This window comes from Protopterus annectens, chromosome 12.part0 (assembly GCF_019279795.1).
Source record: "Protopterus annectens isolate FY-2018-M chromosome 12.part0, PAN1.0, whole genome shotgun sequence".
Lineage (NCBI taxonomy): Eukaryota > Metazoa > Chordata > Ceratodontiformes > Protopteridae > Protopterus > Protopterus annectens.
In genome coordinates, this window is record NC_056746.1 from 103,032,957 (window position 1) to 103,058,725 (window position 25,769).

A 25,769-nucleotide genomic window follows, 5' to 3' on the forward strand; every position below is an offset into this window, starting at 1 on the left:
ATGCCACAAGAGAATCCTTGTGGGATTCACACTCACCCTCCCACTCATCATGAATCAGATCTAAAGGCCCCCTCATCCTGTGACCATACATCAACTCAAAGGGTGAAAAACCTGTGGATTCTTGGGGTACTTCTCTGTTTCTGTATGCCAATAGCAAATGGGGCAAATATTTGCCCCACTCTCTCTTAAACTGCTCTACAAATGCCTGTAGCATGGTCTTGTGGAGAATTTAGTCTCTCCACAAGACCATTAGTGTGGGAATGGTAGAAGGTGGACTTTAGGTGCTTCACCCCACAGTACTCCCACAGACAAGCCAGCAGGTCTGACATGAAATTGGCACGTCTGTCAGTCAGTATTTCTCCTGGGAAACCTACCCTGCTGAAAATCTCTAACAAAGCATTTGCCACCGTCTCTGCCTCGATGAGGACAGACCCACCTCCTCAGAGTATCTAGTAGCATAATGTACTTCCACCAGGATATACTTCTTCCCTGTGAAATTTGGGGTACTCAGAGCCCCCACAATATCCATAGCTACCCTCTGAAATGGCTCCTTAGTCACAGGCAAAGGCATCAAAGGAGCCTTGATCTTGCTTCTGCCTTGCCTACTTTTTGGCATTGCTCACAGGTCCTGCAGTACCCTGAAACATTCCTTGTAATCCCAGGCCAGAAAAAGTTCTGCATAATACATCTCTTGGTACACTTTATGCCCATATGACCTGCAAAAGGAATGTCATGGGCTATGGCTAGAAGTGCCAGATGGTAGGCTTTAGGCAGTGCCAACTACTGTATTACCTCACCCTCTAGTCCTCCCTCAGGGGTGCACTGCCTATACAGTAACCCTTTGTTCCAGTATACAGATTCCCCTTTTCCTTGAGAATCAGGTGCCTCCTTAGCTACATCCCTCAAGTTTTGTAATGCAGGGTCTGACATCTCAGCCTTTCTCAACTCTATCTTCTGACCCTTCCCAGCTTCCTTTTCACAGGAAGCCTGGTATCCTGTGATGGTGGTGCCTCACTCTCAGCCTGGGCACTACCACTCACCTATGCCCTTGCATTCACTCTGTCCAAGAGAACATCAGTACATACCAGCAGCTGTGGCTCACTTTCAGGCTCACTGTTACAAGGAAGCTCCCTCCCTGAAATAGCCACCGTTACCTGACTGCTCACCTCCGGAAGCAGTCGGGGGTCATTTTTCCTTGTACTACGTGCCTGGAGAAATATAACCACTGACTCGTGGGTACAATGGATAATATCCAGAGGCTATTGCATCCCCTTCCATCTTTGTCCAACCTCATCCAGAGAATTACTTGACATTTTACCCAGTCAAAGGGAAGCAGCGGCACATGAAATCCAAAAGCTGCTACAAAAAAAGAGTCATCCAGACGGTCCCCGCAGACCAGATAGGATCTGTTTTTTACTCAAGGTTCTTTTTAGTGCCAAAAAAGATAGGGGACTGGAGACCAATTCTGGATCTCAGCACACTGAACAAATTTATAAAAATAGAGAAATTCTGGATGGTCACAGTTCAGTCTATCCTTCTCTCTTGGAAGAAGATGATTGGATGTGCTGTGTAGATTTTCAAGATGCGTATTACCATAGAAAAATGCACAAATGTACAAGAAGATACCTCCACATCTGCATATGAGCCAGTCACTACCAATTTCGAGCTCTACCCTTCAGTCTCTCTACAGCCCTCAGAGTGTCCGCCAAATGCATGGCAGTGGTTATCGCTCACTTGCGACTTCAAGGATTCCAGATGTTTCCATATCTAGACGACTGGCTCATCACCACCACCACCAAGTGTCTACAGGAAGAAGCCCTGCACTACACTCTCCTCATAGCACAATGCCTGGAAATTACTATTAACTGGGAGAAGTCCAACACGACCCCAGCTCAGTCTTTGGAATTTATAGGGGTACTGTTGGACACGCAAAATTGCACAGCATCTCTTCTGGACCACAGGCTTCAAAGAATAAGACAGCAGGTTCAACCGCTGCTCTGTCACCACAAATCTCCTGCTCGATCTATACTCCAACTCTTGGGGTTAATGGCAGCCTCAATCACCATTGTTCCTCTAGCCAGATTCCACATGATACTCCTTCAGTGGTTACTTCTCACTCAGTGGTACCCTCTACAATATCCTTTGTCTTTTCAGATAAGTGTAACTCAGAGATGCAAGCAAGATTTACTCTGGTGGACGTCTCGAAATCCCCAAAAATGGTATCGCCCCTTCAGCCCCCATCAGCCAAAAGCCACGGTGACTACAGATGCCTCCCTGATGGGGTTGGGGGGCTATGTCAGGGCAACTCGGTCTGGTCGGAGACAGAGGCCCTTTTGCATGTCAGTGTCCTGGAACTGAGGGCGGTGCTACTAGTGTTGAAAGCATTTAATTCCATCCTTCCATCAGGGACTATTGATATCCAATCAGACATCATGTCAGTGGTCTGGTACATCAGCAAGCAAGGGGGCACCAGATCTTACCCATTATGCCGAGAGGCCTCGAGAATATGATAATGGGCGATAGCTTCCAACCGCTTTCTAATTGCAGCGTACATTCCTGGGAGCTCCAGCGTGATAGAGGACAAATTGACCAGGTGCATTCTACTTCTTCACGAGTGGTCCCTCAACCCTGTGATAGCGGCAAGAATCTTCAGCCATTGGGGCCAGCCTTGCTGCGACCTATTCGCCTCCCCAACCAACTACAAGTGCAGCAAATATTTTGCCTTGATCCCCCCTTGGGTACAGTCACTGAGAGACGCTCTAGTCCATGTTGGCCCTCAGGTCTACTTTATGCTTATCCTCCTCTCCCCGTCATCTCCCAGTTTCTGAAGAAAGCGCAACAGTTGAAAAGCAAAGTGATCCTCATTGCTCCATATTGGCCTCGACAAGTCTGGTTCCCCTTCCTCTGGCCTCACCTGCTAGATCAACCGTGGATCCTCAATCCATCCCCAACATTAAGTTCCCATCCACAGGGTCTGACTCACCCCAATCTAACAACCCTGAAACTGACAGCTTGGTTTCTCCACTTCCAGTGATTGCCAGGCAGGTAAACCTCTTGTCCCCAGTGCCCAATATTCTTACTGCATCTCATAAATCGTCCACCAGACTAATCTATCTCAGTAAATGGAAAAGGTTTTCTCTATGTGCAGCGAATAAATAATTAGACCCCTTGTCAGCCCCAGTTTCGGTGGTTTTGGATTGCTTATCACATCTTTTCCACTCTGGGGTGTCTGCGTCTACTATTCATGTGCATTTAGCTGCCATCTCAAATTTCCACATTGGTTTTCAGGATTCTTCGCTTATGTCACATAGACTCTGTAAAACTTTCTTGAAGGGGTTCTTCACTTAAAACCTCCCTTTAGAGAGCCGGTACAACCTTGGGATTTGGCATTGGTTCTGCAAGCTCTAACAGCTCCCCCCTTTGAACCTACATCTTCATGTGATGTAAAATATCTTTCTTGGAAAACTTTGTTACTGATTGCAATCACATCAGCCAGATGCTTGTCAGAACTTCAAGCCTTATGCATCAAACCTCACTGTCTTATCTTATCTTCCATAAGGATAGGGTATCACTGAGAACTAATTCTTCCTTTTTACTAAAAGTGGTGTCAGAGCGGTCTATCAACCAATCTATTGACCTTCCAGTGTTCTCTCCTAACCACTCTAACAAGGGAGATTACTGCCTGTACTCCTTGGATGTTTATAGGCAAATACGATTTTATCTGGACAGAACAAAATCACCCTATAAATCAGACCAACTATTCCTGGCTTTTTCTGGACCAAGATGAGGTCGTCCTGTCTCAAAAGTTACATTGGCTTCATGGTTGAGAAATTGTATTACCTTTATCTACAACAAAAACAATGTCACCTTGCCTCACAGAGTGAAAGCACATTCTACAAGGTCTATGGCAACTTCAGCAGCTTTCCATGCTAAGGCTTCCCTCAATAATATTTGCTCAGCTGCAACTTGGGCCAAACTTCATTCCTTTATTCTTCATTACAAATTGGATTAGGCCTCCAGAGGTAGAGCTTCTTTTGGCTCCATGGTGCTCAGGAATGTCCTTCCATGAGGGCCACCCAAGGATACAGGTAGCTGGCGACTCTGTCCCATCAGTAAGGAATGAACGAAGATTAACAACATCAGATAAAGAAGTTATGTCTTACCATAACGTTCCATCTGTGTTGTTGATCTTTGTTCATTTATTACTCCCCACCCTCCGTCCCCCTCCAGAGTTTCCTGGTTGATCTCATATACTCCTTTATTGTAGGTCTGTTATGACCAGAGGTAGCTTCTAATGTGAGAGTGTTCAATCTCGCCGTTTGTTCTTACACATGGGTGTCGGAGCCAATCCTCGGCTCCGAGTCGGCCGCTTAGCAAAGCTCTGCATCCAGAAGAAGCTCGAGACCAACCTATCTCCCACAATTCCCTCTGTCTTTACCTCAGATCTAGTTTGCCGCTGCATCCGATCGCATCGTTCTGAAGAGCTCTGAGCCACCTGGAACAGATGAGCTAACTTTTCAAAGAAAATTTTCTTTAAAAGATTCTAGGATTGTAGACTTATATAGTGTGTGTGTACGTGTATGGTCTGGTTTTCCCTTTAACTATATATATAGTGTTTTAATACTTTTATATTTAGTTTAGGTACCTAGGGCCTACCCCACCTACTAAAACCCGGATTTGACTACTTGATACTTGATATCATTATTGCTGTGACACTTTCTTTTGACTTTGTTCGTTAAAAATTCTCATTATGTCAGAGAAGGTTAAGTCAGGTTTTAAAAGATGTCAGTGCAGACAGAAGATGTCTGTCACCGACAACCATAGCTCCTGTGTCTACTGTCTTGGCCCTCTCCACCTTCAGGAGGACTGTTCAATATGTCATTCCTTTAGTGGAAGGGTCATGACAGATAGGCGCAGGAAGCTTATGGACAGAGGTCTTCTGAAGCCTGCTTTCCAAGAGGCTTTAGATAAGTCAGACCAGACTTCTAAATCTTCGAAGGAGTCGAAGACTTCGGAGCCCACGTCATCGGCTCCAAGTTCTTCCTTTAAAGTTCGTTCACCGGTTCCACAGACTTCGGGGCCGAGTGTCGAGCTATTGTCTGTCACCGAGCCTCGGGTCTTGGAACCGGTAACGGAACTGCCGCCTCCTGCTCTTTTGAGGTCGGCACCGTCCTCGATTCCTTCAACACGGTCTTCCAGGCCCCTCTCTGACACCGACGTAGATCGTGTGGTGCAGAAGCTGATGGAGAACACGGCCCTGTCCAAACTCATTGCAGTCTCCTCTCAGTTGGTGTCGAGACTTGAAGGCCTTCCCTTGTCTCCATCTGGTCCTCCTCCAAGGCCTACTCAGCCCTCGGAGCCGGAAGATGCTGATCTGCTGATAGTGGAGCCCTTGGTGCCGGAACCGTCTCTTTCTCGGTCGGCACCATTGACCTCGACTCCATCGGAACCACTACCGGACTCGCGGAGCCGACGATTTATCCTTGGTTTCGGGACCGAGAGCCGAACCGACGTTTCGGTGCCGACTCTCCCTCTCGGCGCCTCGGCACGGATCACCTCGGCTCCATCCTCGGGGTCGGTGCCCTTGGCTTCCGCGTCGGAGATACCTCCGCGTTCTTCGGAACCGGGGGATTCCTCGACTCGGGGGCCGGGGGCCTTCGACCTTATGAGGAAGATATTGTCTTCCCAGACAACTACTTCAGCAGAAGCAACGTCTCCCTCCCATAAGGGCCCGTTGTCCTCTTCTGCACCCACGGCTACTCAAAAGCGTCGAGCACCAGTGTCTCAGTCGCTCCCAGAGGGAGCCCCCTCTTTCTTGGAGGCTTCATCGGATGCCCCGCCCGATGACGTCCTGAGGAAAAGATTGTGCAAGAGGAGGCACTTGGATTCTCCACAAGAGTCCTTAACATCAGACACTGACTTAGATGAGTCAGAAGGGTCCCCAAAATCACCCTTGGAGGATGTCTCCTTCTCTGACATCCTGGAGATCCTAAAACAGAGAGGTGATTGGCAAGCCCTACCCCCTTCTGAGGATGAGTCAGTTTTGCTGAAGGCATTCGGTGCTCGCCCTTCTTCCTCCTGGGTCACTCCGCCCTTCGACGAGTTAATGGAATTAATTGCTCGAAGGGCATGGGAGACACCTGACACAGTGGAGCCAGTTCCCAGAAAGCCTAATAAATATATTACGGCCCCTCAGGATAAGGCATACCTCACAAAGGGAGTTCCAGTGGACGCTATGGTGGTGGCAGCTGCCACGAAAAAGGAGATGTCCGAATCTTCCTCGTTTGTCCATCCTCCTAACAGAGATTCTAGGACCATGGACAGATATGGGAAGCGCATTTTCAGTTCAGCGACTTTTTCCATGCGATCGCTGAACTATTTGACACATTTCACACGCTTACAGAGGGATCTAGTCAAAGAGTTGGGAGATACCCTCCAGGGTACTACAGATGCTGCTGTCTCGGATAAGGTTACAGCACAGCTCAATACCCTTACATCTATTGTAAACTCGTCCATGAGGCTCATCTCGTATGCAGCCAAAGGATCAAGTAGGGCTGCGGCTTCAGCGATTGCTCTTCGTAGACAATCCTGGATGTGCCTATGCTCCTTTGTGGAAGCCTTCAAGTCTTCCTTTACTAACGCCCCCTTTGATGGTGCCACTCTTTTTGGCCCCAAAGTAAAGGAGACCCTGACCCAGTGTGAGCAAGAGGGAAAGACTCTGCTGTCGGAGTCCGTTTTTCCACCCCATCCAGACCATACCCCAAAGGGCAACGAGGTGGGAAAATGTGGTTTCGCAAACCCCAGGGTTCTTTCCCAAGCACACAGGGTGATGCCCCCTCCAGAGGCAGAGGGGGGGGGCAGAGGTGGAAGACGTCGCCCTGGCGGCAGAGGGGGTCCGCAGAACCAAGGCGACAGGGATACTATCCCTGGGAAGCCTTTCCAGCACTCCTGAGAGGAGGCCCGACTGTCCTGCTCTGGAGGCAGTCGGGGGTCGCTTAGCTTTATACCCTCAGGTCTGGCAAAGTCTTACTTCAGACAATTGGGTAAAAAGCATTATTACCAGAGGTTACAAAATTCCATTTCTACTTCCCCCCTTACCACAGAAAAGATTCCCAGATGTACCGCCCCATCTGCGAGAACCTGCAGCTATAGAGATTTCAAAACTGCTAGAAAAAAGGGTCATCCAACCAGTCCCGGCGGACCAAAGAGGATCCGAAACTTACTCAAGGTTCTTTTTAGTTCCAAAAAAGACAGGGGACTGGAGGCCAATTCTGGACCTGAGCAATCTCAATACCTATGTGAAGAAAGAAAAGTTCCGGATGGTCACGCTTCAATCGATCCTTCCGTTTTTACAGAAGGACAACTGGATGTGCTCAATAGATCTCAAGGACGCATACTACCACATCAAAATGGCCAGAGCGTCCAGAGATCACCTGCACTTCTGGCTGGGAGCCAGCCACTTTCAGTTTCGGGCCCTGCCCTTTGGTCTAACCTCAGCCCCCAGGATTTTCACCAAATGCATGGCAGTGGTAGCGTCTCACTTGAGACGCCTAGGATTCCAGGTGTTTCCATATCTGGACGACTGGCTCCTTACTGCCACCACCGAGCGTCGACTGATACAGGCCAGGGACTATACACTCAGCCTTTGTGTTCACCTAGGGATTTCGATAAATTTTGAAAAATCTGCCTTACAGCCATCACAGCATATTTCATTTATAGGGGCAGATTTGGATACCCGTTCCTTGCTTCTAAGACTCCCCTCCGCAAGAATAACTTCCCTACAAAAACACATATCTCTCCTTCTGTTGTCCAAGAAATCCCCAGCCAAACTAGTTCTGAAAGTCTTGGGACTCATGTCAGCTTCCCTCATTGCAGTCCCCATGGGAAGACTACACATGAGAGTTCTCCAATGGCTGCTATTCGCACAATGGTCGTTCCAACAGTTACCGCTGACACACAAAATTTACATTACAAACACCTGCAAAGCACACCTGTCTTGGTGGTTACAGAATCACAATCTCATCGGCGGTCGACCGTTTGTGTTACCCACACCAATAGCCACAGTGACCACGGACGCTTCCCTGATAGGGTGGGGGGCATCTTTCAGGGACAGACAGTCCAAGACGAATGGACCAATCTAGAGTACAGCCTGCACATCAATGTCCTGGAGATGAGGGCAGTGTTTTTAGCGTTGCAACACTTCTCCTCCCTTCTACCTCTAGGGACTATTGCAGTTCAAACGGACAACATGTCCGTAGTTTGGTACATAAACAAACAAGGAGGAACCAAATCTTACCAGTTGTGCAGAGAAGCCATGAGAATTTGGCAATGGGTAGAGTCCACGGGTCGCTTTCTGATAGCAATGCACATCCCGGGGTTATCCAGTGTTATAGCGGACAGGTTGAGCAGAGCCATCCTGTTACCTCACGAGTGGTCCCTCAACCAGACAATAGCGGAAATGATATTCTGCAAGTGGGGCCAGCCTTGCTGCGATCTGTTTGCGTCTCCAATGAACGCCAAATGCAGAAGCTACTTTGCCCTGTTACCCCCTCCAGGGGATGTCCCCAGGGACGCTCTGATTCACGATTGGCCCCCGGGTCTCCTGTACGCTTTTCCCCCTATACCTCTGATACCGAGATTTCTCCAGAAAGCCAAGGATCTAGAAAGGACTGTAATTCTCATTGCCCCATTCTGGCCTCATCAGATTTGGTTTCCCTTTCTTCAAGCACACCAAATACGGGAGCCCTGGATTCTGGACCCGGTGCCAGACCTACTGACCCATTCGTCAGGAGCTCCCCACCCGTCGCTCCTGTCCCTCAGATTAGCAGCTTGGCTGCTCCGCTTCCCTTCTTAGCCAGGTCTGATCTTCTTTCTCCGGCGGTTCAAGACATTCTAGTAGCCTCTCATAAGGCTTCCACTACACAAATTTACACTAGTAAGTGGAAACGTTTTGTATACTGGGCGACTGCACAGCATTTAGATCCCTTAATAGCTCCACTAAACAAAGTTTTAGAGTTCCTATCCATACTGTTCCACCAGGGAGCCTCTACTGCCACCTTAAGGGTTCAGTTGGCTGCTATTTCCAACTTTCATGTAGGAGAGAATGGAGCACCTATTATGGCTCATAGGCTTTGTAAAGCCTTTTTGAAAGGATCCTTTCATCTTAGACCACCAGTCAGGTTTCCTACATCTCCATGGAATCTAAACCTCCTTTTATCCCAGCTAATGTTACCACCTTTTGAACCAGCTTCTTCCTGTTCCTTAAAGTTCTTGTCCTGGAAAACTCTCTTTCTGGTAGCTATCACCTCAGCCAGACGAGTGTCGGAACTTCAAGCTCTTTCCATTAAACAGCCATATTTAATATTTCATCCGGACAGGGTATCTTTACTCCCCAACCCTTCTTTCCTCCCCAAGGTTTGTTCAGTCAACAACATTAATCAATCCATTGAGCTTCCCACATTTTTCAAAAATCATTCCAATAAGCTGGAGTATATGTTGCACAAGTTGGATGTTCATAGACAACTCAGATTCTATCTAGATAGAACAAAAGATCATAGGAAAGCAGACCAGCTCTTTATAGACTTTGCGGACAACAAAAAGGGCATGGCAGTGACTAAGAGTACTCTCTCCAAATGGCTTACTGATTGTATTACCTTTGTTTATGCTGCTTCTAGTCAGAGTTTGCCCACCAAACCAAAAGGACATTCTACTAGATCAGTTTCTACATCTTTGGCTCATGCGGCCCGCCTACCTTTGGACACTATTTGTGCGGCTGCCACTTGGTCTAAACCACATACGTTCATCACTCATTAGAAGGTGGATAGAGTTTCCAGGGACAGAGCAACCTTTGGTTCCACTGTGCTCAGGAACGTTCTTCCGTGAGTCTCTCAGGGTCACGGAGCTAGGGACGCTACCCATGTGTAAGAACAAACGGCGAGATTGAACACTCTCACATAAAGACGTTATGTTCTTACCATAACGTTCCATGTGAAGTGTTCATCTCGCCTTTGTTCTTACATTCCCACCCTCCCACCCTCAGGTCAGGAAGAACGTCCAGTTTAGAGGTCTGGTCTGTTTATCTCCCGCTGCTGGTCTCTCTCTGTAGTGCTACTGGTTTGAGTTACGCTCTTTGTGTATATGCATGTATTGGATGTTTACATTATTGTTGCTGGATCTGGTGCTGTTTTGCAAACTAGATCTGAGGTAAAGACAGAGGGAATTGTGGGAGATAGGTTGGTCTCGAGCTTCTTCTGGATGCAGAGCTTTGCTAAGTGGCCGACTCAGAGCCGAGGATCGGCTCCGACACCCATGTGTAAGAACAAAGGCGAGATGAACACTCCACATGGAACGTTTTGGTAAGAACATAACTTCTTTTTTTTGTCTATCAACTTGCAAACTCAATCTGAGGTAACAAGGAGCAGAGCATTCTGGGTAGGACTGTGGCTCGAGAGTTTTTGGCTGACGCGAGCTTGATATTTGGCCGGCTCAGTTACGAGGACGGAACCGATAACCCATCAGTAATGAATGAACGAAGATCAACAACACAGATGGAACGTTATGGTAAGACATAACTTCTTTTTACAGCTGTACCAGGGAGTAAGGGGGTCAAGAACTGTACCCAGATCCCTTGGTCAGTGTTATATTGTTTACATAGTCCTTCAAATATATTAATAAAACTATCAAAATTATCACTCTCTGTAAACTCTGGAAGAAGTTTACTGACCTTTATTGCTTCTGGGGTTCCGTTATTCCCTTCTCCATTACCTCCATGTTTCTGTTAGAGTCTGCATCTCCGTCTCATGTCGGTGCTGTTTCTCCTTTTCTTCGGCCTCCAAATGTCGCAGTCTCAATCCACTGATTTTCATTCCAAACGTTTGGTCTTCAGTTCAAGTTTCTTTTACTCCATATGGATGTTTAAGTCCTCTGAGGAAAAGGTGAACTGTCCTGTTTCTGAGGGTTGCAAATCTCTATCACCAGACTTGTTATCCTACTGGTTACTGGTCTGATGTGTGACTAAGGCTAAATCATTTCCTCGTTAGTCAGGCTGGCATACACCAGTCCTTTGGTTTTGCATACCTTGGCCAACTAGTTCTTTGTCAGCTTGCCATAATCCTCTGCTAACATCTTTGCCTGCTTTCCCTGACTAACCTAAACTAACAAAAAATAAATAAAACTGCAGTGAAAGTGACACTTTTTATGGTTATCTTGTGGCTGCTGACAGTACACACACTTTTAGTGATAACTGCCTATAGGCTAGAGAATTTCAATTAATATCCACACCACTGCTCACCAATATGTGACTCCCCTCTTCTGGGCCAGTAATCAAGGAGTTTGAATCCCACCACTGCCACTAATATGTGACGTCCCTCTTCTGAGTCAGTAATCAAGGACCCTGAATCCTCACCACTGACACCAGTGAGGGATGTTCACTTGGAACAAAGATAGGTACACACACAGTATTTCCAGATGCAGCTGTCTGCACTAAGCACAGTTTCACTTAGGAGCACACAGAGAACACAGTCCAGGGGCTGGGTTTCTCTCTCTCTCTGTCCAGGCCCCCAGTAAGACTCCTCACTGGCACAGCTGTAGAGTTGAGTCCTCAGCCGCATGTCCAAGCCAAGTCCTCCACCACCAGCTCTGTGAAACCAGTGCTCTGTGTCCTGGCTCCATGCAGCTGACACACACTCTTTGAGATTTGATTTGCACACGTACACACGTACACACACACACACACACACACACACACACACACACACACACACACACACACACACACACCTGGGGAAGGCTGGCACGGATTTACTGGATCTGCTACCCTTTGCCCAGACTATAAGGTAGTTACTGCCACCAGACACTCAAAATCCAGCTACTCTGAGGCTCTTACAAGGATACCCAATTATACTGAGTAAAATTAATACTAATACAAATGGTAGTGTTTGACCAATGCAGTAAGACTTTCAGGAGCAGCCACAGTGTCACCAAATAAATATAAGTACTCTCAAAGGTTAAAATATCCTCTAAAAGACCAGCCACAAAGAAAAGTTGAAATGTATTTAATAATAAATAATAAAAGAACATGAAAATACTAAGTATCTATTTACAATAAACACTAGAGTTTCATCACTGGAAATATTAAAATAGCACAGATGAATAGATTCACACAAATACAGAAAAGCAGTACTTAACTAATCTCACTATATTTTCCTGACTGATCTAAAGAATTATATTCCCTGGTTACTTACTAAAGCAAGGCAATTTGAAGTGGGTAAGGGATCCTTCTATGTCAGGTTTAAAAAAACAGACTGCTCTGAGACTTCTGTCTCATCTAGTATTAAAACATCATTTCAGTGCTGGATTACAGAATGACGTAACGTACATCTGGTCATCTGACTTGTGGTTCCCATGCAACTCCCCTTTACTGGAAACTGAACCAGAATCTCACACATATGTGTTACCATACAGACAGAGCTTTGCTAAGATGTGTTATAGCATCTGGATGCCATAAAACCATTTCAACACTTCCACCCTTCATGGGTAGCAATTAGATCTGAAGTAGTTTACTTTATTTGGTCTTCAACTTGTGGGAATATGGATCTGTATCAGATCCAAATCGGCAAAGATTACTTGCATCAGCTCTGAGCTCCAGACTCCTCCCCTTACCCATAATACACCTCCACTGCCTTCCATCCCCAGATCTCATTTGCCGTGATTTGTAAAACATTGTCTCTAGAGCTCCAGCTAGCAGGGTGATTCTGATTGTAAGTTTTTCTAAATTTTCTGTTACCTTTAGCCATTTCAGGTTAGTATAGGTACCCTTTCTCCCCTTCCATCGCTTTGGCATTGAGTGTAGGTTTGTAGTTGTAGTTAGTTTAGAGTAGATTGTCTGTGGTGCCCCTCCCCCTTAGTCAGTCTAGTGTGGTGAGTGTGTGTGTGGTATTAGTATAAAGAAAGAAAGTTTTTGGTCTGTCTCTTTCTTTTTTTAAGGCTTCTTGCTTGATAGTATGGCTGCAAAACTTATCTTTAAGCATTGCACAGAGTGTGGCCATAAGCTCTCCCCAGCAGATGGCCACACTCTGTGTGTGTTGTGCTTAGGTGTGGCCCACCTTAATGTGGAATGCTCCATTTGTGCGGGGTTCAATCCCCAAGCTTTGAAGGATAGAAAGGCCAAGTTGGCCATCAAAGGTCTTCTGCCTGTCACTGAACCTCCTTCCTCGTCTTCGCTGTGACTGCCTCTCCTGCTTCTCTCCCTCTGGCTTCCCCTCCCTCCCAGGCTGGGACTCAAACTACTGCATCTAAGCCTGTGGTGGCAGAGCAGAGGAGAGGTAGAGAGTGGGAGAGAGAGTCGAAGATGAAGGAAAAGAGGAAGACGTCCCCGAGCAAGTCTGCATGGATCCATGACTCCCCTTGGCTGTGGTCCCCGAGGTTCTCCCCAGAGCTGGAGGAGGCTCGGAGTCCATGGTCTCGTCTTGGTCGACCCGTTCTTTATCGGACATGGATCTGGATAAGATGATGAGGCACTTTATCCGTACACAGATCCAGATGGGGGTCTTGCTAGCCCCCCTCCCTTAGGAGGGGAGAGCTCGCTTGCCTTTTTTCAGCCCATTTTTCCTTCCCCGATCCAACCTTTGGCTTTGGAGTTCTCAAATCCGAGGTTGGCCTTGGTCAGGGGGTCGGCGCCAATGGTCCTTGCATCTTTAATGCCGGGAGCTGCCTGTAGCATGTCAGATCCGACCAGTTCAGATCCGAGACGCTCTCGGAGCCGGAGCCTGGGGGTTGGATCCGAGGGAGTGGAACCTTTTTTATCGGCTCCGATGTTGTCTGGCCAGGTTCCCTCCCTCGGAGCTCCATCCACTTTGGGTCTGGCTTTGATTCCCGCGTTGGATCCTGGGAGAACGGCCTCCTTATTAGCTTCCCAGGAGGTCCGCTCTCCTTCAGCATTCGATGTGGTAGAACAGGTCCTCTCAATCAGATCAAGGCCCCTGACCGCCCCCTCGGACTTTGCTCAGACCCCCTTGGTTCTGTCTTTGGTCCCCATTGTCTTACCAGAGGGACAGCCTGTGCCCAAAGAGCCCCAGACAGTAACCCCAGAGGAACAGATAGCTTGCAAGTGCTCCCCGGAGAACCCCATGGGAGATGTGCCTCACAAGCATATGTGCAGGAGGAGGCACTTGGAATCCCTCGAGTCCCTAACTGAGGACACAGATTTAGATGATGGGGAGGGCTCCCCAAGATCACCTCCCGATGATGTCTCCTTTGGAGACATCATGGAGATTCTGCACCAATGGGGAGGTTGGTATGCCCTTAAGCCCTCCACTGATGAGTCTGTGTTTCTGGAGGCTTTCGGCATGGGCCTGTCTACGTCTTGAGTGCCCCCCGCAGATCCTTTTGTGGATTTGATCACCTCGTGGGCGTGGAAGGAACCAGATACCATGGAGCTGATCCCCAAGCACCCCAGTAAGGTTCTGAGTCCCCTATTGATAGGCCTTCCTGGAACAAGGGCTCCCCAGTAGATGCCATGGTGGTAGCAGCAGCCACGAAGAAGGAACTATCTCAGGAAAGTTCTTCGGTTCACCCTCCTGACTGAGAGTCATGGATGATGGACCACCTAGGGAAGCAGGTGTATGCTTCAGCTACCTTTTCAATAAGGGTGCTGTACTACTTGGCCCATGTCACGAGACTCCAACGCGAACTAGTGAAGGAGCTGGAGGAGTCTCCACCCAAGTCCATGTTGCAGGAGGACATGACTTTGTTCTCTGTGAAGATGGCCACTCTGAGAGCAGTATCAAATACATCCATATGGCTCCTCTCCCATGTTATGGAAGGAGCGGCTAGGGCAGCTGAGTCCGGCGTGTCCATGAGGTGTAATGCCTGGCTCAGATTGTGCCAATTCACCAAACCCTTTAAGGCATCCTTTGCCAATGCCCCTTATGACGGCTCAACTCTTTTCGGTAAGACCATCAAGGAGACACTAGTCCAGAGTGAGAAGGATGGGGAGACACTGTCTGCCATCGGGATCCGCTTCTCTAACCCTCAAATGTCATTTTCCTGGAAGCAGAGAGGGTAAAAGAAGATGTGGTTCCGGAAGTCTCAGTATTCCTGGGACACCCAGGACTCTTCTTCCCCTAGAGGCAGAGTGGGACTGAATGGATGCTGGCCCAGAGGCCGAGGGGGTCCACTAAACTTTGAGTCTCGAGAAACATTCTTGGACAGACCCAGGCAGCAACCCTGAGGGGTTGCCCAGCTGCTGTACTCTGGAGGTAGTCGGGGGACGATTGTCCTTGCACCCAGTGGCATGGGAGTCCATAACAATGGATCGCTGTGTGCTTCAAATCATATCCAGAAGATATTCTATCCCCTTTGTGGGTTCCCCCCATAACTAACAAACACCTCTCGGACGTTCCACCCACACAAAGGGAGGCAGCAGCACAGGAAATTTCCAAGCTGCTAGGAAGCCGAGCCATTGAAACCATCCCCCAAGATCAGTCCGGACCGGGTTTCTACTCCAGGTTCTTTTTGATGCCAAAGAAAATGGGGGACTTGAGGCCCATCCTGGACCTCTCTACCCTGAATCTGTCAGTTGCCAAAGAAAAGTTCTGGATCGTCACACTACAGTCCATCATGCCATACATGCAAGAGAGCAACTGGATGTGCTCGTTAGATCTCCAGGATGCTTGCTATCACATAAAAATGCACAGAAGCTCCAGGAGGTTCCTCCACTTCCAGCTAGGGGCCAATAATTATCAATTTCGAGCCCTACCCTTTGGTCTCACCACAGCCCCTGGGTGTTTACCAAAGTGATGGCAGTTGTAGTGGCTCACATGAGGCTTCAGGGGATTCAGGTCTGTCTGTACCTGGACGATTGGCTCCTCACTGCTCCCACCAGGCATCTACTTTCCCAAACCAGGGGTTACTTTCTGAAACTTCCCCTGAGTTTGGGTATCACAATCAACGCAGCCAAGTCTCTACTAGAGCCTGTACAGGTGATAGATTACATTGGTGCCAGGACAGACACACCACAGTGCGAAGTGTTCCTGACCTCGGAGAGAGTTCAAAACCTCAGGATACATGTCTCCTTAATTTACCGTTCTCACCTCCTGACAGCAGAATCAGTGTTGAGGGCCCTAAGCTCGATGGAGGTGACCATAGCTCTCCTTCCATGTGCACGGCTATACATGCGGATTCTTCAGTGGACTCTAGCAGTTCAGTGGTCCCTGTTGGATTTACCACTAACCTATTCTATCCACCTGAGTCAAGTGTGTCAGTCATCCCTCATATGGTGGATGAGCTTTCTGGACATTGTGGAGGGACGATCCTTTTTCCCAGCCCTGGCCCAAACCACAGTGACCACGGATGCCTCCCAACTCGGGTGGGGAGGGGGCATTGTTCGGGCAGGACAGTCCAAGGCCTGTGGTCCCCCATAGAGACCGGCATGCATATCAGTGTCCTAGAGATGAGGGTGGTCCTTCTAGGATTGCAGACCCTTCATGCCTTTCTTCCTCTGGGGATGATTGCCATTCAATCAGACAACATGTCAGTAGCCTGGTATATCAACAAACAGGGAGTGATCAGATCTTATCCCCTTTGTGGCGAGGCCATGAGAGTGTGGGAATGGGTGATCTCCACTGGTCGCTTTCTCACCACAATGCACATTCTGGGATGGTCCAGATTTCTAGTGGACAGGCTAAGTCAGACCATTCTGCTGCCTTACAAGTGGTCTCTGAATCTGTCAGTAGCGGAACAGATCTTCAGTGAGTGGGGTCAACCTTGCTGCGATCTCTTCGCATCTCCTTCCAACTGGAAGTGCAGCAGGTTTTTTGCTTTGAACCCCCCCCCCCAGGGGAGTCCCCCAGAGATGCTCTGTTTCATGCTTGGCCTCCCGGTCTTCTGTATGCTTACCCACTAGTTCCTCTCATCACGAGGTTTCTGCAGAAAGCTTGTCGACTGGGGAGCAAGGTGATCCTCATTGCCTCATTCCGGCCTCGCCATGTATGGTTTCCATTCCTTTGGTCTCACCTTCTGGCTCCACCTTGGATCCTAGATTCCTTTCAGGACCTGATTTCACACCCATCGGGGGTGCCTTATCTGAGTCTGGACAGCCTGAAGCTCATTGCTTGGCTGTTCCAGTTCCCGTGGTTGCTAGGACACCTGGACTTTCCTCCTCAGTTAAGTCTTATTTTTGTAGTTGCTCATAAGTCTTCTGCCAGAAAGGTTTATCGCAGCAAATGGAAACATTTTTCTTTCTGGGCCTCTCAGAGGAGTTTGGATCCTTTTACGGCTCCTATTTCTGCCATTCTTGATTTTCTAGCTGATATTTTCCAGCACGGAGCTAGTTCTTCTACTGTCAAAGTTCAGTTGGCTGCCATTTCTCATTTTCATGTTGGTGAGAATTCTACATCCTTGGCATCTTCTAGACTGTGTAAAGCCTTTATTAAAGGTACTTTTTTGCTACGCCCTCAGTCAAAGATCCTGTCCCCCCGTGGGACCTTGCTATGGTTCTCCAAGCTCTGGTCGCTCCGCCTTTTGAGCTTGCCGCAACTGCAGATCTAAAATTTCTATCGTGGAAAACAACTTTTCTATTACCTCTGCTAGAAGGGTTTTGGAATTATAGGCCTTGTTCATAAAATTTCTGTACATAATTTTTCATAAAGATAGAGTTTCCCTTCGAACCAACCCATCTTTTCTTCCTAAGGCGGCATCACCAGTCAATATCAATCAGACTATAAATTTGCCTGTGTTCTTTCCCAATTTTACCAACAGGATGGAATACAAACTTGTTCATAGACAGTTACGATTCTATTTACACGGGACAAAAACATTTTCGTAAATCTGATCAATTGTTTGTTTCGTTCTATAGACCCTTTTTGGGCAAACCTATTTCCAAGGTCACTATAGCTAGATGGATTTCTTCATGCATCCTGCAGGTCTGTAAGGACAAAGGCATGTCTCCTCCAGGTCAGGTTAAAGCTCACTCCACTAGGTCCATGGCTATGTCTGCAGCTTTCTGGTCTAGGGTGTCTTTGGATGACATTTGCTCTGCAGCTACTTGGTCCTCATCTCATATGTTTATTTCCCATTACAAATTGAATTTGACATCTAGAAGGAGTGCATCCTTTGGCTCCTCGGTGCTCCGGAATATCCTTCCATGAGGGCCTCCCAGGAGTCTAGTAGCTGGGGACTCTGTCCCACAGGTTGAAGACCAAATGAAATAAACTACTTCAGTTAAAGAAGTAATGTACTCACCATAACGTTCCATCTGGGTAGCTGTACTTCATTTGTCTTCAACCGTCACTCCCTCCTTCCCCCAGACACTGGGGCATGTTCAGCCTATGGGCTGTAGTATAGGTCAAAAGTATGCTATCAGGTCGGGTTCTAAGTATAAGTTCTGCAAACTCGATCTGGGGATGGAAGGCAGTGGAGGTGTATTATGTGTAAGGGGAGGAGTCTGGCGCTCAGAGCTGATGCTAGTAATCTTTGCTGGCTCAGATCTGATACAGATCCATATTCCCACAGGTTGAAGACATATGAAGTACAACTACTCAGATGGAACGTTATGGTGAGTACATAACTTCTTTTTTACTACTAATCACAATACATCAAGATACCTAGTCCTTGTTTGCATAGACATTTTGTCTCTGGCTGCAATCAGAAGTGTAAGATACAGTCTTTATGGCCTACCAGGTAATTTAATTTCAGACTATTTTTCAAAGTTAGCTGGACTGAGATTAACCTCTTCTCTTCCTGTATCCTCTGTTGCAATATTAATTTCAACAGTTACAATACAGTCGGACATACAGGTGCATTTCTTTTTTTCTGTCCAGCAGGGCTCACTGTTGGTATGTTTTTTAACACAAGCAACTTTGCAGATACATTTTCAACACAAGCACCAGTACAAATCAGTTTGATATACAAGTGACACGCACTTCTTTGCAAAACTCCAGCCAGCTATGCTGGCATATGTTACACATCCACTGCCCTACTTCTCCTGGCGTAGCTGGCAATACCTCACATTGTCACAGTGCCATGCAAGCACTTCCCTCGCTCCAGGAGGGGAAGGGGTTTTATTCCATAATATTTTTGGTTCCCAAGAAAGAAGGCACCTGGAGCATTCTGGACCTTTCTCAGCTCAAAACCTTTCTGAAGATCCCTTTCTTTTGGATGCTATCCCTTCAGACTCTGTTTCATATACTTCTGCCTCAGGCTTTCCTGGTCTCTGGATATCAAGGATGCTTATCTTCACATCCTTATTCATCCTCATTTTAGGAAATATTTGTATTTATCTGTTTCTTCCTTGCATTTTCAGTTCTCTGCTTTGGCCTTTTGCCTCACTACTGTCCCAAGGGTTTTCACCAAATACCTCACTCCCGTGAATACATTTTGCAGGGTGAGGGGAATACATATCTTTTCTTAACTAGATAGCCTACTTATTCAGGCTTCCTTCCCAGAGACCTTGGTTCAGCACCTTCCATATGCAGAGTCTAGGGATTATGATAAATTTCCAGAAATCCATCCAGACTCCTTCTCAGGATCATGTTTTTCTTGGTTGTAGGCTCTAGACCATTCCTGTGCTGGCTTCACTGCCACCACCCAAGGCTCTTGCTCTAATTACCATTTTCAGTCTCTACTTCCTTGAGTCTCAGTTATGGTCAGGGAATTTCTGAGGGCTCTGGGATTCATGGTTTCCACCATTAGTATGATACCTTTAGCCAGACTCCATATGGGTAAACTGCAATGGTTCCTAAAGTCTGTCTGGCTCCAATACTGTTATCCTCTAGACTTTCTATCTAGTTACTCTTCTTCCATGCCACCAGCTGAGCTTCATTGGTGGATTTGTTAGCTGTCTCTCAACCCAGAGCTTCCATTCCAGACTCCAGTCCCCTCTCAGGAATGTTTTTTCAGAAGCCTCAGACATGGGATGGGGTGTTTCTTTCAGCACTCTCAAGGTGCAGGATCTCTTGCCATTCGTCAGAGGTCAGACCACATCAACCTCAAGGAGATAAGAGCTCTCCTTTTGGACCTTCAGGCCTTTCATCCCACTTTTCTTCCAGGGCTACTCAAAATCTTCACAGACAATACCACAGTGATGTGGTACATCAACAATCAAAAGGGGGGGACACATGATCCTGCTTTCTGTGCAGATTAAGCTCTTCAAGTTTGGGATCTAGCTGTCCAATATCAGGTGACTTTCCTGACTATTTATATTTCTTCAGAGGAAAGCATTGTGGAAGATTCTTTGAGCTGGTCCATAACACAGATTCATGAATGGATGCTTCACAGAAATGTGTTTTTGGACATTGTCTACCAGTGGGGTACTCCTCATATAGACTTTTTGCATCCCCTCTGAATAGACAGCTTCCTCTTTTTTGCACCAGAGTCTGATGTCCTCTGGCCTGGAGGATGGTCACCCTCTCTTTTCTTGGAAGAGGATGTTTCTTTTTGAATTCCCTCCCCTTCCTCTTCTACCAAGGTCCTGCTCAAGAAGGAGCAAAACTCCCCTAAAATCTTGTTGGTGACTCCCCTTTGGCCCAGACAGCATTGGTTCCCTCTTCTTCTGCACCTGGACAAGGAAATTCACTACAAGTTACCTTACAGGGAGGATCTACTCACACAAAACAAGGGGACTCTCATTCATCCTCACGTGTCCAGTCTTCAACTGACACTGTGGGTAATAGGGTTTTGATCCCTTCTAGACAACCTTTTTTCTGAGGATGTGCTTCACGATCAGCAGGAGGCCAGGAAACCCACTACTAGAAATCCTATATGTCCAAATGGAAGAGATTTTCTATCTGGTGCCTTGCTCGTAACCAGGATCCACTTTCTGTGGAGATTCCTCAGGTTCTGTCTTATTTATGTGAAATGCTCCATGCTGGATTGGTGTATTCTTCAGTTAAATCTCAACGTTCGGCTATTTCTGCTTGTCTGCCTTTGACTCCCCCTTTGGCCTCTAGGTTTGAGGTCAAACAGTTTCTTAAAAACGTCCTTCATATTAGGCCACCCAGGAAACATGTTCCTCCTTTCTGGAACTTTAATTTTGTTCTTGAAAAATTGACTCAGGCTTCTTTTCAGCCTACAGTTTCAGCTACCTTGCAGCATTGTACATGGAAGACTGTTCTTCTTTTGAACCTTACTTCAGCTAAGAGGGTGTCTGAGATTCAGGCTCTTATGGGTGTTCCTCCTTTTTTTTGTTTTTCATATTGACAGGATACTAATCCTGTTTATGCCTGAGGTGGTTAATGTACTGTGTCTTAATCAGTCTATTAATTTGGACACATTTTTTTCCTTCTCTGCAGTCTGTTAGTGAGAAGGTTCTTCACACCTTGGATTTGTATAGACAGCTCAGGTATTATTTGGATAAGACTAAGGCCATTCACAAGTCTGAGCAACTTTTTATTTCTTTTCATCCTAGATCTCTAGGTTTGGTTGTTTCTAAGCAGACCATTTCTTCATAGGTCTCTAAGGCCATTTCTTTTTTCTTACTCCTTTCATGGGAAAACCCTTTCTGCTTCTGTAAAGGCTCTTTCTACCAGTGATGTGGCTTCCTTTGGTGATTTTTAAAAGACTTGGATACCAGTTCCATTCTAGAGGCTGCTACTTGGTCCTCTGTCCATACTTTTATTAAGCATTACAAATTGGATGTTATTTCCAGAGCAAGAGCTGGTTTTGTCAGAACTGTCCTGCATGGTTTTCTGGAGGGTTCTTTAGGCCTTCCTCCTGCCAAGTTTGCACTTGAGCTTTTATACTCCGTCTTTAGTGAAGAATACTACAGTAATATGGAAGAACGTAGTACAGCTGTGTAAAATCTTACCATGAGAGTAGATGTCCTTTCCTTCACTGTTGCACTATTTTCACTCTCCCTCCTCCACCTTTTCTCTATTCCTTCTTCTTTTTCCTTCTGGATGCACATGTTCCTCCTTTTCTCCTTGAACTATTGTTCCTCCTGGGGTTATTCAGTTCTGAGGTATGCATGTCTATGTCACCTTTATGCCCTATGTTGTAAGCGGGGAGCATATGTGTGATGTATAATGTCCTTGAAAACCTGAACTTTGGGTATACTGGTTGGACGTTGGGCTACCCATGGCAGGGGATCCCTTTAGTGAAGAATAATGCAGCAGTGAAGAGAAAGACATCTACTGTTACGGTAAAATTTTACACAACTGTACTATATTTAGATGTATTTCTATGTTTTTCACTCAGACCTCAGTCACTGCAAGGGAGTACCTCAGGATTTGGTGTCTCATGGCATCTGTGATTCTAATGATACCCTTGTCAAGACTCCACATGAGAAAGATAAGTGGTATCTGAAATCTCTTTGGTCCCGGTGTCAAAACCATTTATCTTTTCAGATACCATTAGTGGGATTTGTCAGAAGAGAAATCACTTGGTAGAGACAACAGATATCCTTAAATCCAAGTCTCCCCTTCTTCCTTCCTGCTCCAAAGCAGACAGTCACCACAGATGCTTCAGACTTTGCTTGGAGAGTAGTTTCAGTTGAGATAAAAGTGCAGGGGGTGTGCGATACCAAGGACAGATGCAAGCACATAAATATCAAGGACATGCTTGCCCTGATCAAGGCACTCGATTCTCTGAACCACCTCTGGTTACCGGGATCTCTTCAGATGTTTAGAGGCAATACCACAGGGATGTGGTACACCAACAGGCAAGGGGGAAACAGGTCGTACCTCCTTTGCAGGCTAGCCTTGTTAGCTTGGGATATAGCTTCAAAGCACAATCTCACTCAACTGACATCCTGCATTCAGACATGGTGGATCCTATACCCCATAAACCTGACAACATTTCAGTATTCCTGTGGGTAGGCCCCACTGGAGCAAGAGGCCTGCAGTAGATGCCATTGTGACTTACACTTCAGCTACACTTACATTAAGTGCACTGAACTACTTAACTCATGTGACATGATTACAGAGAGACTTGACCAAGAAATTGTCCAAGTTCTTGGGTGGCGCAATGGTGCAGCAGTTAATGTTGTTGCCTAACAGCAAGAGGTTCTCCGGTTAAATTCTCAGCTGGGGTGCCTTCTGTGCGGCGCTTGCATGTTCTCCGTGCATTCGCATGGGCTTCCTCCAGGTACTCCGGTTTTCTCCCATATTCTAAAGACATGCGTCTGGAGCATTTCTCCCCAGGCCTCCACTGAAAACAGGCTCTGTGGAACCTAGTCGGACTTTCCCGGTCAACAAATGTTAAATAAAAATAAAATAAAATTCTTCTTGGGAACCATGACTGCAGAGTCCTACAAAACCATGGATTTGCAGTTGGCTACTCTCCAGTCCATCTGTAATGTGTCCATGCGCCCGTTATCTAATGCACCAGTTGGCACCCCTAGAGAGGTAGGCATTAGCATTTCTATACACTGACACACCCGGATGTGTCTCTGTGACTTTGCAGAGAACTTCAGGACATAATTTTTGAATACCCCCTTTGCCAAATCCACCCTCTTTGGACCCAAAGTGAAGGACATGCTTAATAGAAGTGAACAAGATGGCAAAACCCTGTCTGCTTCTCCATACCTCAGAGGGCCTTCTCCCAGAACCAGAAGGGTGTTGAGACTATGGTTCCATAATTTTCAGGGTACTGCACATAACACATCTGGTGACAGCCCCCCCAAGAGGGGGAAAGAATAACAATGAACATTGCTGTCATGGCAGAGGTGGTCCACATAACCAGAGGTTTTAAGGCCCTTTTGCTGACAAGCCCTTTCAGCATTCCAGAAGGGTTGCCTGACTACCACACTCTGGAGGCAGTCATGGGGTGCTTATCTATGCACCCTTTAGCCTTGTTAGCTATCACTTATGATTCTTGGGTGCAGAGAGTAATAAGCAGAGGATCTGAAATCTTATCTGTCCGGTCTCATCCTATGGGTTATCAAATCCGACGCTGATCTGAGACCAGCCATTCTCAGCATCTTCAGACTTAGAGATCTACCTCCTTTACCTATAAGCCCCTACTGTAGCACTCCCTCCTAAGATCTTGTTTGTCACCATCATGTTCAGATTATCAATGAGGAGAACTCCCTGGCTGTTTTCCTTGGTTATTTCCAGAAAAATCTTTTTGTTGAGGCTGCAGTGGTGCAGCAGTTAGCTTTGTTACCTCACAGCAAGCTGTTCTCTGGTTCGATTCTCATCTGGAGCACCTTCTGTGCAGAGTCTGCATGGCCTCCCTGCAGTCAAGTTAGTTTTAAAAAGACATGCAGGTAGGTCATGTGTGAACACATGTGCCTTGTGTGAAGGTTAGGTGCTGGGCTGGCAACTTGACACCGTAAAAACTCCACTGCCGGTCAATCTGTGGACTGGTGATCCACTGTGGCAACCCCTAACCGAGAAAAAAGCCAAAAGACATTGCTGTTCCCAGCAAAATGTTTTCCTCTACCATTTTTCCTTTAGATGTAGGATAGTATAGTTAGTTTTATTAGATCTAGCAATAGTTTTAGTGTTAGTTTTTAGTATTGTTCATTTGTATTAGATGTGCTTGTGTGTGGTGTACTAGGAGTTCCTGTTTTTAATTCCTTAACCTTTCAGTTTCTATAGTTTAGGTTGATTAATTCCTTTTGCTTGGTAACATTTCTGTCTAGCTAACTTCTCTTAGATAGTAGGATTTTTGCTGTGTTTAGATTTAGATGGGTAGGTAGGTTTGCAATTATATTTACTCTGTACCCTCTATTTTCATATTGCAGTTTGATTTGGAACAGAAGTTGTCCAGTACTAAGATGAAGGCTTCCAAACTGGAGGAGTTCTTACCCAAACGTATCAACAATGAGGATCAGAGAGAGCTGCTTCGACTGCTGTGCAAAGTGCATGAACTGGAGGTTGAGACCACAGAACTACAGTCAGCCAGTCTGCGTCAGGAGAACATCTTAAGGCAGAAGGATTTTGTTCTCCAGCACTATGAACAACACCGGATGCTCTGCACTGACATCATTGAGCAGCAGAAAAACCTGATAGATGGTAAAAAGCACTGAATACAAAGTACAACATAAAAGACTAAATGCATGTACTGTATAAACAGTTAACACTGCAAATAGTGCAAAACAAACTGAATAATTCACAGACTGAAATATTTACTGTAAGCAGTGTTCAGATTGTAGAACTGTCGTAAATAAATTAATTAGTGGTGAACACATCAGTAGGTAAAATAAAAATGCACTAAAATATGAACAAATTTTATGCTTTAGTACTTCCATATACTACTTCAGACTTTGACTTAATTCATATTTGAAAATATTACATTGCAAAAAATCCCTGCTGTAATCCTTGATCTGCAGTCTTCCTTCAGCACTTAATCTGAATTATGGCTGATCAGTTTGTACTCTATACTGGAGAAAGGTGTGTTGCGACAATATTTCAGTTAAATCTTCTCAGTTCTATTATCTTCACAAGCAGGTAAATCCTTTTCCCAGGAAATATCTGGGGTTAGCGTTTTCACTTCCAGTTTTCCACTCTTTCATTTGGTCACTTTATACTCTTCAAGAGTTTACAAAATATTTTGCATATTTGCAAGCATGAAGATGCAGTAGAAAAAAAATGATTATGTTCATCATATTGATCACTGCTGCAGTAACCTTAGCTATATGGGTTATATCCTGCCAAGGATGTAACAGCCAGCCAGCTTCCAAAGCTTCATGATACATACCACTCACCGAAACTGTCTGGCAGCTTGAGCTGAGCTGACTAAAAGACAAGTTTGGGTGCAAAGCCCTTCTGACTTTTGCTGCCACAGAAGAGTATACTCCTCTGAGGTTTCTGAAGATCCATGGTCAGCTT

The 25,769-nt window shown here is 46.3% G+C and overlaps 1 protein-coding gene across 1 annotated transcript in view; it reads left to right on the top strand.

Moving 5' to 3' along the window:
* The window catches only part of LOC122816138 (kinesin-like protein KIF19), a 937,234-nt gene that overhangs the window by 853,177 nt on the left and 58,288 nt on the right, over positions 1-25,769 (top strand). Inside the window, exon 14 of the mRNA XM_044088894.1 lies at positions 24,683-24,953. Coding sequence (XP_043944829.1) covers positions 24,683-24,953 — 271 coding nt within the window. The remainder of the gene's footprint in view (positions 1-24,682; positions 24,954-25,769) is intronic.